The 15,705-nt window shown below is 43.0% G+C and overlaps 1 protein-coding gene across 7 annotated transcripts in view; it reads right to left on the minus strand.

The window, feature by feature from the left end:
- The window catches only part of MTUS1 (microtubule associated scaffold protein 1), a 168,970-nt gene that overhangs the window by 11,873 nt on the left and 141,392 nt on the right, over positions 1-15,705 (minus strand). For all 7 annotated transcript variants that reach the window (XM_059384386.1, XM_059384389.1, XM_059384388.1 and 4 more), the window contains one exon: positions 15,180-15,246. In XM_059384386.1, the coding sequence (XP_059240369.1) occupies positions 15,180-15,246 (67 nt within the window). The remainder of the gene's footprint in view (positions 1-15,179; positions 15,247-15,705) is intronic.

A 15,705-nucleotide genomic window follows, 5' to 3' on the forward strand; every position in this document is an offset into this window, starting at 1 on the left:
CCCCCCCCCCCCCCCCCCCCCACTCAACCATCTATCAAGAAATAACAAGTACTTGAGAAAAACCCAGTTTCCAAGGGAGGATCACCCTTTTGTATGTTGACCAATCAGTGCAGGGGCGACAAGGAGAGGAGACTCTGATTGGCCGAGGCGGCTCTAAGGCCGGCCGGCAGGGAGAAGCGAAGACACACGGAACCGGGAAGATCAGAAAGAAGAAATAAAGGGATTTTAAGTTTTGACTTAATCTGAGCCGATTGCAAAAGTACAGTAATAAAAACAAAATATTAGAATATGTTGAACACGATCACCAGAGCATACCAGCTTTAGAAAAAACACATTTTAAAAGCTACAATATCCATATATCAGAAAGTCATTATTTTTAAAGGCAAAGTCATCTGAAAGGCAGAATTTAAAATCCAAGCATCCTACCCGTCACCACCACTACTGAAAGCACATAACGATTAACGATACATTGCAGAACTTGCACATAAATGCACACCCACCCACACTACAATAAATCCTGGAATATCTTTACCATTGCTCAGGAAGCTTGACTTCTGACTTTTCCAGCTTTCCTTCGCTGGCATTCAATACAGGGGAAATGAGAGCTACTCTGTCAGGAGTATCCCAAAGGGCCCATGCAGTCATGTAAAAGGAGTCCTGGCAAGTCCGTTGTTAATCCTTACCTCTCTTTTGTAAGGATTCTGCAGTTGTAGGAGGAGTAAGAGTTTCAGGGCAGAGAAAAGGACAGTTGAGCTTAATGATCATTCAACTTAAGTAATGTGAAATTGGCCAGTTTCTGGGATGAATTTCCAACAATGAGGTAGACTTGTTTTCTTGATACTATGCCATGTGGCAGTAGAAATATTATTAGTCACATGTCCCCTATTGGTATTCCTTCAGAGGCCTCACACCCTGCTGAGCACAGAGCCTGCTTCTCCCCCCCCCCCCCCCCGGCCCCCTCCCCCTGCCCTGCTTGTGCTCCCTCTCGGTCTCAGATAAATAAATAAAATCTTGAAAAAGAAAAAGGAAAAGGAAAAGAAAAAAAAAAGCTTGCAAGTGTTTGAGTTTCCTTGGCCACTGTGAGGGGGGTGAAGAGAAGGCAGAGGGGAGGGGAAAGGAAAAATGGGTGAGGGCCAGCTCGGGGAGGGAGGATGGTCTGCTCCCAGTCAGTACCACAAGCGCAGGCCCAGCCCCAGGCAGTGACATCAGCCGGCAGCTGGGCACGGACCTTTGCTCTGCAACAGGCCTGGTTCAGTGCGGACAACAGCTGGGCTGAAATCATCGCTCACATCAACAGCTTTACTCTGAATTAGCTGGCCTGGGATCCTGAAGAGACATTTTTATTTGGCTCATGAAATACTTTTTGAAAGGACATCCATGTCAACACTGCCTCAAGGTTCTGAGTGCTCCTCTCGCCAGAAACACACTGTTGGGGGTAGGGGAGGGGTGATGGATGTGACCCCTTGGGTTTAGTCATGGACTTGCCCTTGTGCTTAGGACAGCAGAGGAGCAGTGTCTAATGCCACCTCTCTCTCTTACTTCCTGTGCTCGGCCTTGTCTCTTCCTCGCTTACTCTTCAGAGTTCCACTCGCTTTCAGGCAATTCATTAGGCACCCAATGAAAGCCAGAACAAAATAGGAGATTTTGCAGGATTTTGAGCAAGCAAGCAAGGAGCTTTCATAGTATTAGGTGATACGGGTTTCAAGGAGTTACTGCACAAATACAACATCCATAGAGTACAAAGTAATCTTTCTGTCCTGATGTTTTAGTCTGTTCTATTAAGCGATTATTAAAAGCCTGTCTGTGACGAAGGGTGCCAACAGACCACTGTCCAGAGATAGAGTAGAGGAACTGCAAAAGCTATCTATCTCCAGCAGTCCACCTTAGAATAAGAAAAAGTTTTCAGAATTAGGAAAGAAAGAAACGAACTCATTTACAAGGCTACCCCTAAAGCAGACGGTCATGGAACAGAACAGAAGTTGGTGTTTTCACCCTGGGACAAACCATGCCTGTCAAGAGTTCTAAGCCAATGATAGCACAGGAACAACATAGTTTTAGCATACATAACTGAGAAGGAAAAAGTATTTCAGAAAAAGTGGTGAGATGCTCAGCATTTTCCCTTTTCGCATAGTTATTTGGATGACCTCTAGAAAAGGCCCCATGTCACGGTCAATTAGAACCTCTGAAAAACAGAACTGGATTCATCTTGGGCCGCTTAGCCATCATCCCCGAGGAGCAGAAGCACAGCCATTACCTAATTAGTCCCGGTGGCCTTTTCTAAGAGGAGGAGGTTAGATCTGTATTCTCTCCATCTCATAGAGACCCATTTCACTTTGGAGATTGATAAATGTCCTGTTTATATAGAAAACCTACATGGCCCTCCAGCTGCAATATTCTTGCAAAATGTTACAGAGCTTTCTTCACTTTTGTATCTGGGTAGCATGCTTCATCATGAGACAGCCCAAAATACTTTAATCCTCGGGAGTATAAATAAATGACTTAAAAGACGAGAGCTAGAATAATTAGGTTCAATTCTCAGTCACACCATTTACCGGCCATGTGATTTGAGCCAATTACTTAAGCTTTCTAAGCCTTCATTTCCTCATTTTTTAAAAATGCAGATAATATTTAGCACCTTCCCTGCAGGATTAAATAAGATAATACAGGAGAAGCACTCGACCCAGTGCCTGAACCAAGTCAGTATGTGATAAATGCTGTTATGACTCTTATTCCTGGCCTTGAAAAAGTCCACCAGTTCAAATGCGTTTGAAGAGTCCTCCAAGACATGCTTGGGGTCCCAGGACCCAATGTGACAGTTAAAAAGCAGCATTGCTTGTTGAGTAGTCAAACCTAAATATATATACACACACACATATGGTGAGGCACTATGGTACCCACACACCTCCAACCTTTACTTCCTACTCCTATAGCTCTTAACACTGGGTGCAACAGAATCTTCCGAACTTTTAGAGGAGTTTATCTAAGTTGGACATAGAGTCTAAAAAAAGAAAAAAAGGAGGAGGTAAGGTCACATGGAAATCGTACAAATTTTCATGATGCCACATACTGTGTGTCACACATTGTGACAGAAAGGAAAGATAAAGAAAAAAATAAGAGGACTTCATTCCCCAACTGAACAGACACACTTTCTCCAGGAGCTTCTGGTAGGCATGCTGTGGGTGGCAACCCTTCTTCAAGCAGTGTTCCCCCTTCTCTGCACCAGCTATGAGGGAGATGAGACGCCTGTGTCTAACGTTTCTTCCTGCTTTGAGTCCCTCTCTCTTTCTAGCCATCGGGGAAGTCAGACACCTGCTTTTAGTGCTGGACACTTTCACTCTTTTCTCCCAACTGGACCACTTTCTTACTTTACCATGTAAAAAAATAAATTGAAAACGGATGAAAGACCCAAAGTTGAGATAGGAAACCATTGAAATCCTAGAGAAGAACACAGGGAGTAACCTCTTTGACCTTGGCCATAGCGACTTCTTACTAGACATGTCACTGGAGGCAAGAGAAATGAAAGCAAAAATGAATTACTGGGACTTAATCAAGATGAAAATCTTCTGCACAGCAAAGGAAACAATTGATAAAACCAAAAGGCAGCCCACAAAATGAGAGAAAAGATTTGCAAATGACATATCTGATAAAGGGTTAGTATCCAAAATCTATAAAGAACTTCTAAAACTCAACACCCCCAAAATAAATAATCCAGTTTAGAAACGGGCAGAAGACAGGAATAGACATTTTTCCAAAGAAGACATCGAGATGGGCAACAGGCACATGAAAAGATGCTCAATGTCACTCATCATCAGGGAAATACAAATCAAAACCATGAGATACTGCCTCACACCAGTCAGACTGACTAAAATTAACAAACACTGGAAAACAACAGATGCTGGCAAGGTTGAGGAGAAAGGGGAACCCTCTTGCACTATTGGTAGGAATGCAAACCAGTGTAGCCACTCTGGAAAGCGGTATGGATGTTCCTTAAAAAGAATAGAATAGAAACCCTACAGTCCAGCAACTGCACTAGGTATTCACCCCAAGGCTACAAAGATATAGATTTGAAGGGGCATGAATGTTTATAGCAGCATTACGAACAACAGCCAAATTATGAAAGAGCCCAAATATCCGTCTACTGATTAATGGATAAAAGAAGTGGTGTACAGACACACACACACACACACACACACACACACACACACACAGAGGAATACTATGCAGCCATCAAAAAAATGAAATCTTCCCATCTGCAACAATTTGAATGGAACTAGAGGGTATTATGCGAAGCGAAATAAGTCAGCCAGAGAGACAAATACCATATGATTTTACTCATACGTGGAATTTAAGAAACAAAACAGAGAACATGGGGAAGGGGAAAAAAAAAGTGAGAGTCAAACCATAAGAGACTCTTAACAACAGAGACAAACTGAGGGTTGATGGAGGAATGGGGGTGAGGAAGGGCTAGATGGGTGATGGGGACTAAGGAGGGCACTGGTGATGAGCTCTGGGTGTTGTATGTAAGTGATGAATCACTAAATTCTACTCCTGAAACTACTACTACACTATATGTTAATTAACTAGAATTTAAATAAAAATTTGAAAAGGAAAAATAAAGACACATTTCTCAGGGAAGTACACTTGCTTTAAAAAAAACTGAGCCTGGGTGGCTCAGTGGGTTGAGCCGCTGCCTTCGGCTCGGGTCATGATCTCGGGGTCCTGGGATCGAGTTCTGCATCAGGCTCTCTGCTCGGCAGGGAGCCTGCTTCCTCCTCTCTCTCTGCCTGCCTCTCTGCCTACTTGTGATCTCTGTCAAATAAATAAATAAAAAATCTTAAAAAAAAAAAAACCTTTTAATTGTGAAAAATTTTAGATTTATAGAAGATAGTACACAGAGTTTCTATATACTCTCCACATAGCTGTCCCAAATGTCAGCATTTTACGTAATCATGAGACATCTGTCACAATTAAGCTTTTAACCCTGGAACAATACTAGCAACCATACTATAGACTTTACTTGGACTTTACCAGTTTTCCACTAATGCTTTTTTAAGAAAAAACTTTGAGATTAATTTTAGAACTTCAGAGAAGCTGCAAAGAGAGAAGAGTTTCCAGATACCTCTCACCCCTTTCCCCCTAACATTAACACTGCACACTACCATGGGACATTGTTGAAACTGAGAAACCAACATTGGCACGCTATTGTGAACTCAACTCCAAACTTTATCCCTTACTTCTGTTCCAGGATCCCATCCAAGATACCATGCCTGGGTGGCTCAGTTGGTTAAGCAGCTGCCTTCAGCTCAGGTCATGATCCCAGTGTCCTGGGATCAAGTCCCACATCGGGCTCTTTGCTCGGCAGGGAGCCTGCTTCTCCCTCTGTCTCTGCCTGCCCCTCTGTCTGCCTGTGCTCGCTCCCTCTCTCTCTCTGACAAATAAATAAAATCTTTAAAAAAAAAAAAAAAAAAGATACCACACTGCATTTAGCTGTCATGTTTCCTGAGTCTCTCTGGTCTATGAGTGGGTCTTCCCCCATCCCCCCATCACGACAGTTTTGGAGTCAGGTATTTTTAGAATGTCCCTTAATTTTGGCCTGTCATGTTTTCTCTGCATAGTCCACTGACCCAGCAATGCCACTAGTAAGAATTTATACAGATATATTCCCACATACATAAAATGAGGGATGTTGGGGTTTTTCACTGGAGCATTTCTGTAACAGCAAAACATCAGAAACACCCTAATGTATGCTAGGAAGGAACCGGTTAAATTAATTGTGGTGTATCAAAACAATGGAATGCTTTCCAAAAATAAGACAATTTAACAGCTATTTAAAAGGACTGATAAAGTTCTTTATGTACTGAACTTCAAGATCTGTCAAGTGGAAAAGCAAGGTGCAGAAATGCATGTATAATATGCTCCCAATTGTCTATAAAAGTAAAGGGGAAACAAGTAAGTATCTTATCTTACTTCTACTGTACCCCAGCCCCAGAAGCGTGAATGGGGACACTATCTTTTACCATAGTAGCATAACTACTTCAGAATATTCTTCTTATTCTATAGAGGGATACCTGGTCATGACCCACTCCCACAGTGAATGACTCTGGAGGTTGCTCTCTTAAACTAGGGAGTTTAAAATGGGAGATAGGAGATATAAGTGAATAAAGTTATCAAGATGCCATTTTAAAAAAGTAAATCACTACATGGGGAAAGACCAGGAGCCTACAACCAAAGGGCAGGGACCTAGACGATCCAATCACGGTCAATTCCAACGTTCTGCCTCTCAGTTTCCTGGTGAGCAAGGTAGGAACAAACACCACCCACTCCGCTAACGTTAGTGTTTGGTAAGGATTTTGTAGAGCAAGGCTTCACAAACTGCCTGTGCCATGATCATTGACTCAGAAGACCTCCAGTTTCTTTCCAAAATATATTCCTTCCTTCTATGACCAAGAAATTTGGCAGTCACATGACAGAGAACAGTCTTCTTCTAAATTTTAAAATGAGCTACAGACAGCTTTCTGATGGCTCCTGGGAATTATGTGAATCAACATGAACGATTTTCAAAAGCCTCTCACTAATCCTAACTTATTAGGAATTTGCTTTACAAAATGCCTGGCCTCTCAATTCTCTTATAATTCATACTAGTTTCCTTTTAAATTCAGCCCATGCTTTACAATGTGCTCTCATGCCTACGATTTCATGTAACGGTGTTTGAGTTAATAAAAGAGATATTATCTTCAATCTCCTTTTACTGGCAAGGGAACTGAAGGGGCAGAATTGGGTCCAGGATGCCAATCTACTCAATGTTTTCAGTGCAGATATATAGCACAGAGCTCAGAACCTCATCTGGGTTCTGAGGGCTATTTTCTCAACTTGTGATGTCTTTTTTTTTTTTTTTAAGATTTTATTTATTTGAGAGAGACATCACAAGTAGGCAGAGCAGCAGGCAGAGAGAGAGGCGGAAACAGGCTCCCTGCTGAGTACAGAGCCTGATGCGGGGCTCGATCCCAGGACCCTTAGATCATAACCTGAGTCGAAGGCAGAGGCTTAACCCACTGAGCCACCCAGGTGCCCCACAACTTGCAATGTGTAAGCGAGAATTTAATCTCTACCTGCAAGGAATGTCTCAGACTATTAAGGCACGTTCTCTTGTAGAAGCTAGAAAAACTGCAAGATAAGGGAGGTTAAAAAAAAAGATCTCACCCCCTCAATACTGATTTGTGTTGAATGGGGGTGGGGGCAGTGGGGTGGAGAGAGATGATCTGGCCCAGCCAGACAATCTAGGTACAGAGGGGCCAGCTGGGCCTCCTCAGAGCCCGTGGATCTCGCTGCCAATAAAAGTCTGAAAAGGCTCTGCTGTTTTTCAGCTTACTCACTGGCCAACGACATGCTGCAAAACAGACGCTCTTGCAATGACAACAGCAACATTCCATGGACCAGTGAAAACATTTAGGCATGAAAGTGGATCAGAGATCCAAGCCTGGCTGGGTAACAGACACAGGGTTCTACACTTCAGGCCTGAGAAAAATCAGTTAGGACTTTAAAGAAATCACACGGACAGCAAAACAACGCATTTAAAGCTCATTTGGAAGCCGATGTACAAGAACAGACTCAATTCAGTTGGTGCTTCCCAGCATTACTGTTGACTGTCTCGCTGGGCTTGCTTGATCTGTATATACTTTAAATCAAAAAACAACATTCTGGACACCTAGGGTGGTGTCAAAGTGTACCCCACAGAGCACTGTAGGGTAATCACCTGCACGGTCATCAGAAGCGCATTGCTGGGCTCTGTTCCCAAGCCACCTGAGTCACAACTATGAATCTGGATTCTAACCTGGTCTATTTTATCACACAGGGAAGTCTGAGAACCAGCATTCTGGACATAGGACATTAGTCAAAACTGATCCTATCAAAACTGGACAAGGACAAGTTAGGACAAGTTACAGAAGAAGGAAGAAGACTCTATAGGCTTTCAAAACAGATACCCTTGGTATTACTGTGTATCTGTACAGGTGACAGAATGTGACCTTTTACTTGAAGACACAGCCAGCCAAAGGCTGAGTATGCGATGGACAGCCATGGATGGGGAAAATGATTTATGTCTGAGGTGGTATCAAAAACATCCTCAATCAGCTCAGGGAAGAGAAAGAATTCTCTTTGGGTATATAGTTGGCTCTCATTATATTAGCAGTTTTTTCATTAAAGCCCACTTCAAAAACCACTTCTGGAATTCCGCAACTCCAAAGCGACTTAACCTTACAGAGTTTAAAAATTATTTTAAATACACAGGCTGTTAAGTCATAACTGTAGACAAAACTCATGAAAGAATTAACACATTCCACAAGGTGTGTGGGAGCCGCAAGTTCATAGACACCAATCAAGTGTTGATTAGACAATTTATACACTGCTTCTGGCAGAGCCAAGTCACTTTTCCCTAACTGACAATAACAAGTCCTATTTTAATCTGACAGTACTTCCTGAATTTTTGAATTGAATAGAAAGATCCTAAAACTTGTTACCAATGCAAAGGAGTACTTATATCACATGATTTTCTGACCTTTCGAATATTTTCATCATGCTTTCCCTGTTACCACGAACAGGAATTTGGACCTACCAAGGCTACGTAGGCCGTTACCCAGGCACTTTGCTCTCTAGCTGTCTGACCTTAGGAAGGTTACTTTACTTTTAAGTCTCAGCTACTTTTCCTTTCTTTCTTCCTTCCTGCTTCTCTCTCCCTCCCTTCCCTTCCCTTTCCTGTCATTTAATAAAATACTAACCAGTAGACTTGGAGCTGAGTATTGCTGTCAGAAAGAGCTGGCATTCAGTAGATCTTACTGTCATATCCAGCTCATAATTTTTACATACACAGAAAAACAATCAACTAGTGCTAGTGAATTAAGAGTTCAAATCCCATTTGTGGCATTAAACAGAGACTATTAGGACAAATGTATAAAAGAGATGTGCTGGGCGCCTGGGTGGCTCAGTGGGTTAAGGCCTCTGCCTTCGGCTCAGGTCGTGATCCCAGGGTCCTGGGATCGAGCCCCACATCGGGCTCTCTACTCAGCAGGGAGCCTGCTTCCTCCTCTCTCTCTGCCTGCTTCTCTGCCTGCTTGTGATCTCCGTCTGTCAAATAAATAAATAAAATCTTAAAAAAAAAAAAAAAGAGAGAGAGAGATGTGCATTGTCCAAACAGCTCAGAGCAAATGATATTAAATTTAGAGGAATGCCTGTGAATAGAATTCCAAGTTCTGAAATCTAGTTCATTTGACCAGGTTTTTAAGTCTCAGTAAGATTAAAAACTTGAATAAAAATCGATGGAACATCTATAAAAAAGATGTACATTAGCTATTAATTCTGATGGCTAAACACATAAAATACCTTTTCAATAAAAAAATACCTTTTATTCATTAATTTAGATAAAAATGTGATCCTAGTGATTAACAAAAAGCAGTAGAACTCCCAAAGATCATAATTTATGGTTCTCTATCATACTGGTTTTGATCCAACACAACTCTTAAAAAAATCAGAATGATATACTTATTCTCCATCCCAGAGGCCAAATGCTTGCTGCAGATACAGACCATTAAATTGAACTGTCATCTATTTCAAGGGCTAACACTTTCCAAATGATCTAACGGCATTCAGATATAATTATAAAATATTTCCAAGGGAATTATAGTTCACCTTACTTTATTATTATTCAGTCTTAAAAACATGCATGTTATTTTTAAATGGTTTGTAGGAAAACATGTGTACACAAAACCACTGAGTATTATAATTTATAAGGATAATACCAACTTCCCCTAGTTACCATCTTCAATATAAAAGTCACTCATTCACTGAGGTAATAAATGCCAGGCACAAAGGCATCAGCAGGGAGAGCTGCAAACATGAAGGAGATACTGTCTCTGAAGGGCTCATCGTTCTGGATTGTGAGAAGAGGTCTAGAAACTACCCAAAGAACAGAGTTTCTTGAAGGTCACAGTAGAAGGCACAATTAACTTGCTTGCAAGATCAGGTAAAACTCAGCTGATGATATGGTATTTTCATTAGGACTCAGTGAGTCACTGTAGGTAGGGAGAAGTTTAAGAAGCAAAAATAGAAAGACAGTAAAAAAGAAGAGAGCATTTCAAGCAGAAAGGATATCATGTGTCAGAGAGGTATGAATGGACCCATGGCTGGGACTTGAGGAAAGGAAAGAAGGTGTGAAGAAAGGCAAAGGAATGTCCCGACATCACGAAGCTGGGCTGAGAGTTCCAGTCAAACCATACATGGCAGCTAGAGGATATTTGGACTTTCTGCCAAAGCCCAAATGAAGTCACTGATGTTTGTTAAAGATGTCCAATAGAGGACAGATGTGAGATTTATTTTAAATATGGTCCCGATAGCATGTGGAGAGGACAGAAGCAGGCCTGGAGCAAGGTGACCTGTTGGGTGACCACTGGAATGTATCTGGCGTGAGCAATTATGGGGCTTAAAATTAGAACAGCAGCAGCCAGAAGGCAGAGGAGGAACAGATCCAGATACTGTGATACTTAGAACACAGACTACCAAGTAGAAGATGGAGGAAAAGTTGTGTGATACCTGTTGTTAGCTTGGGTGGTGAGTGAGTGATGATGTCATTGCAGAAGATGATAAACAGACTTTGAGGAAAAAAGAGGCCTGAATGAGGAGACACTGCAGAACATTCTGGAAGCAAGGGGTTGGGGAGTCCGAAGGTCTGATTATAACCACTGGCTCTCCTGGAGGCAGCTCTGCACTGGGCAAAACTCATCTACAGCTTGGAAGGAGAGAACTAGGATAACAAATCAGTGCATCATGACCCACAGGTTGTAGCTGAAACCAGGGGAATGGAGGGGATGACAGCGAACAGTGAAACCCTCGCTATACTCCAACCCTAAAGGGGTTAGTGAAATCAAGCAACATCCACGAAGACTTTCCCAAGTCATTCAACATAACCATAACAAAGACTAAGAGGCAAGAGGGAAAAGGGTTTGACACACGAAAAACAGATCAGAAGACACATAAAATAACATGAATGAATCTCAAAAGGATTTTTTCTGTGTGAAAAATATCAGACACAACATAATGCATGTTTCCATTTAGATGAAATTCTCGGCTACACAAGATAACCTACATGATAAAAATCAGATCAGTGTTTGCTTCTTGGGGGGGGTGGTGGTCACTGACCAGAAAGGAGCATGAGGAGATTTTCTGGGAGGACAGAGATCTTCAATACCTTGATAAAGGTGCAGGTTATATATGTGTTTATCAACAAGCATTCCACTCTATGTAAGTCATAACTTCACAAACAAGTCAAGATATGAAGTCATATATATTCATATAAACAAAGACACAAGAGAATATGCAAAAATAAATGTTCTGTCAAGGGTACCATAACTATGGGCTATTTTCCTCTCACTTTGCAATTTTAATTTCCACACAATGTCCTTAAATACAAAGAAACCAACACTCAAACACTTCAAATGCCCATCAGTACTTATCAACTACTTGGGAAAATGGAAAGCATATATACTTTTTCCATAGTAAGGAGCAAAGAATCTCTGAAATGAAGCAATTTACTATCTGAAGACAACAAGAAAACACAAGACAATAAATACATGGTTGTAAAGTATTGAGGATTCCAGGGGCAGAGGAGCCTTACGGCTTTTGTTCTGAGCTCAGTTGGGTGAACTTGGCAGAAGAGGACATTTGTCAGAGCAACCAGTGAGACAACAGGAAAGTCAGTCAATGGAGCAGACAGTTGGAGGCAGATTCCAAAGGTCATTATCACAGACTCTACTTGGGTTTCAGTGCTCCTGAGTTTCTACTGTCCTTTATTACATTATTATTATTATTATTATTATTTTGTAGTTCTTAGTTTAGGAACCTTGCCTATAGTTTCATAGAGAAGAGGAAGAAATAATACCCAGCAGGAGAAGGACAACAAGAGCCCCCCATGATTTTGGAGAGAAATGGTGGACACTTGGATGACAGTGATGGTAGCAGCTCTTTCTCTTCTTGAGGTTCCTGTGGCGGACCAGGCGCTATGACAGCTGCTTCATACAACTCACTGTTTTATCCAAGCTCCATGACAATCCAGCCAGATACACATTAACTTCCTATCTCCCATGAGGAAATTGGACTCAAAGAAGTGAGGGAACTCCTAGCTAGAACACGTGGACCCATTCCTACACCGCAGACTCCACAATGCGAGCCCTTCTACTGCGTCAGGAAGGGACCCACCACCTCTCACTGCCCTTCCGACTTGGGAGTCAGAAAACAAACAAACATAACACCCAACCCATCCTGAGGGATTTCTAATAGTATTTGGTCTAATTACAATTCCTTCTTGCAGTGTAGTCCATGCCCCCCAAAAACAGCCAATGTGGGTAATTACTACATAGCTATAAACTGCACACATGTGAATTCCCACTATTTAGTAGTAGGTAACACCTGGTGCTAGGCACTTCACAGTGAGTTACCTCATGTCATTCTCACGACCACCCCTGAGCAGGCCATTATTAGTGCCCCTGAATAGAGAATGAAACTATGACTCAAGACCTGTCACGTGACTTGCTCCTACATCACCCGGCCACCAAAGATTTGGACCCTGACAGTGGGACCACACAGTTTAAGCATTCTATACTATTGCCTCAAATTTTTTTAATGAAATCTTTTTTTTTTTTTTAAGATTTATTTATTTATTTGACAGAGATCACAAGTAGGCAGAGACAGGAAGAAGCAGGCTCCCTGCTGAGCAGAGAGCCCGATGTGGCGCTCGATCCCAGGGCCCTGGGTCATGACCTGAGCCAAAGGCCGAGGCTTTAACCCACTGAGCCACCCAGGGGCCCCTATTGCCTCAAATTTTTTTTTTTTTTTTTTTTTAAGATTTTATTTATTCTTCAGAGAGAGAGGGAGAGCGAGCGAGCACAGGCAGACAGAATGGCAGACAGAGGCTGAGGGAGAAGCAGGCTCCCTGCTGAGCAAGGAGCCCGATGCGGGACTCGATCCCAGGACGCTGGGATCATGACCTGAGCCGAAGGCAGTTGCTTAACCAACTGAGCCACCCAGGCGTCCCTGCCTCAAATTTTTAAACTGCATTTCCCACTTTGCTATGTAACCGACCTTCTTTCCTCTTGGTTCATGCTATGAACAATCCCTCTGGAAGTTTTTAGGATGTTCCTTCTCGACTGTTCCATCAGAAGAACTATGTAAAGCCTTCCCCTCTCTCCCCTCACGGGAGTGAGCCATTCCCCAAATGCTCTCCATAGTTCCTTGGGCAGCCCTACCTCACGCAACAGGAGCAGCGACACAGTCCCGTCATCCCCTCCGCTGACTGACATTCGCGCTGTCGCCTCACTCATTCTCCTGACCAGAATCCTCTACTACCGGGGTCAGCCAGCTCCCACCTGTGCGACGAACGATACACACAGGCCAACCCCGGCATCCGGACACTCGGCCAGCGGCAGGGAAACACACCAGGGCGCACTCTCCTCATCACAAACGGAAGAGAAGGGGACAATGGGTACTGACTGGCAGGCCACTTCCTGTCCGGCTCTGTGACCAACGGGAGTGCTGAGGACCTGGATCCCCATTCGGATCATTTCACCGCACTCTCCACGAACAGGGAAAAAGAGGATCCCCCATTCAAGCAGCATGAATGAGCGCAGTGTTCCACCGCTGTTCTGGAGAGGCTGAAATGTGAACCAGCAGGTAGGCTCATCCCCACCTCCGCTGGGTCATAACCGACTCTGAAACACACACACAAAGGCCTCTTTCCTGACCCGCTCACTCCGGCTCCATTACACTATTTAAGGCACAGACAAAAGCAAATTAAGGGGGTCATCTGGGGGATAGAAAGGAGTGCAGTCTGGTGGACACGGCGGAAAGCCTCGAGCTGTGGTTTCCTTGAACTGTTTTCCTAGAACTCGCGAGTCTTTGGGGTCCCGAAGTTCCATCTGTCTTAACGTTCTTTTTTTATAAAGAGTTCTTCATTTCCAGAGCCTAAAATAAGGCCAGGTATTAAGAACCTGGAGGGTGAGCCAAGAGTTTGGGGTTGCCTCTCCTTGGCGGGTGGAGGGGGGAGAGGAATGCAGAGACAAGTCATGGCCCCACATTAACTGCTCTTTGATCTTTGTCTTCGTGGGGGTTGCGGGCAGGGGAAGAAAACCTTCAAGTCCAGCAAATTATACGGACAATGTTGAAATTCTGGTCTTGTGCAAAGAAAAATGGGCAGTTTCTTCTAGAACTGGATGAACACTGGCTGTTGCTTTTGCATTATTTATATGCACAGCCACTCACACTTGAAGAGGAGGCTGTGAGCATACACAGAAAACTGCAAAGGGCAAAGAACTCAGCCTTTTAATGAACAACTCCAGACCTGGCTGAAGCAAAAGTCAGAAGCTGATTCTCCTGGGCTGAGGTGCCCGTGGCTGACTGGGGGATCCCAAGGCAGCTGGCTCACTCCAACACAGCACATGAGGTAGGAAAGGCAGTACTGCCTCTGTCGCCCGAACCCTGAGGACCCTTCCAGGAGAGACAAGACCCAAAATTGAACTCAGCTTGGGAACCACAGCCCTGGGTAGTGGGTGCTACAGACACTGGAGACGCATGGCTACCGGAGGAACCAGGTCCTTATTCACCCTAAGCCCTGTTCAACTTGTCACAGGGGCACAGAGGATGCCTTCTCCAGGCAGGCCACCGTGGATGCACACGTCCTTCTTTCCTGTAGGCTCACTCCTCTCAAAGTGCCCCAAGCAAGTGTAATGTAGTTACTATTATCAGAAAAGGCATTTTCTCATCACTCTTTAACACAGAAAGAGGTTCAGAAAAAAAGTATGACAGGATTATTTAACAGGAGCACATACAATTCCAGAAATCACTCTGCCCTGTCTTTAGGAAGAGCAATGTTTTGGTCATCAGAAGCTCTGCTAGGCTTAGTCAGATCAGTGCCAGGAATTCTGTGAACTGGAGGTCAAGCTGCCAAGATTCAAAAGAAATATAAGTGTTTGCACAGATAGCAGAGTGGGACAGCTAGCCACTGCCAGCTTGCACCTCCAGCCGCGATGCCGATAGGAAAACCAAATTTTCCAGCTGTCCCCTTGTGCTGTGAAACTTAGTAAAAACAAAACAAAACAAAACAAAAACTTACAAAGAAATTAAAAAAAACAAGCTCTTACCTAGCTCTCCTCGAAGGTTAACAAGTTCTTGAGATAGGGTTTTGTGTTGCTTCAGTGTTTCCTCCCGCTGCGGAAAACACACATCAAGTTACTAATGTTTTCAAGAGGGTCCCTTTCAGAAAGGCACACATTCGTTATCACCAGGAAAATGAGACTCAGAACGGAGAAGCCAAGATATGAATCATTTAGACTAACAGTTTGAGTTGTTAAAAAAAAAAAAAACACACACAGATGTCCCTTAGTTGTTAAGGAAATTCATGTTTCAACAATCTTTATTTTTTCAGGTCCTCGGGAAACTTTCATTTGAGGCACTGCATGGCACTTTAAAAAATATTTACTTTGAGCCAGGCTTCACTGCTGATCTGCGGAACCTCTCAGCAAATGCATACTTAAGACTTAATGCATTCTCCTCCAAGGGCAATAAAGCAGTAATCAGTAAGATAAATATTTAATGTTCTAAACGTATGCACTTATATGCACTTTGTCCTGTATTTGCAAAAAAAAAAAAAAAAAAAAAAAAAAAAAA

This window comes from Mustela nigripes, chromosome 18 (assembly GCF_022355385.1).
Source record: "Mustela nigripes isolate SB6536 chromosome 18, MUSNIG.SB6536, whole genome shotgun sequence".
NCBI lineage: Eukaryota > Metazoa > Chordata > Mammalia > Carnivora > Mustelidae > Mustela > Mustela nigripes.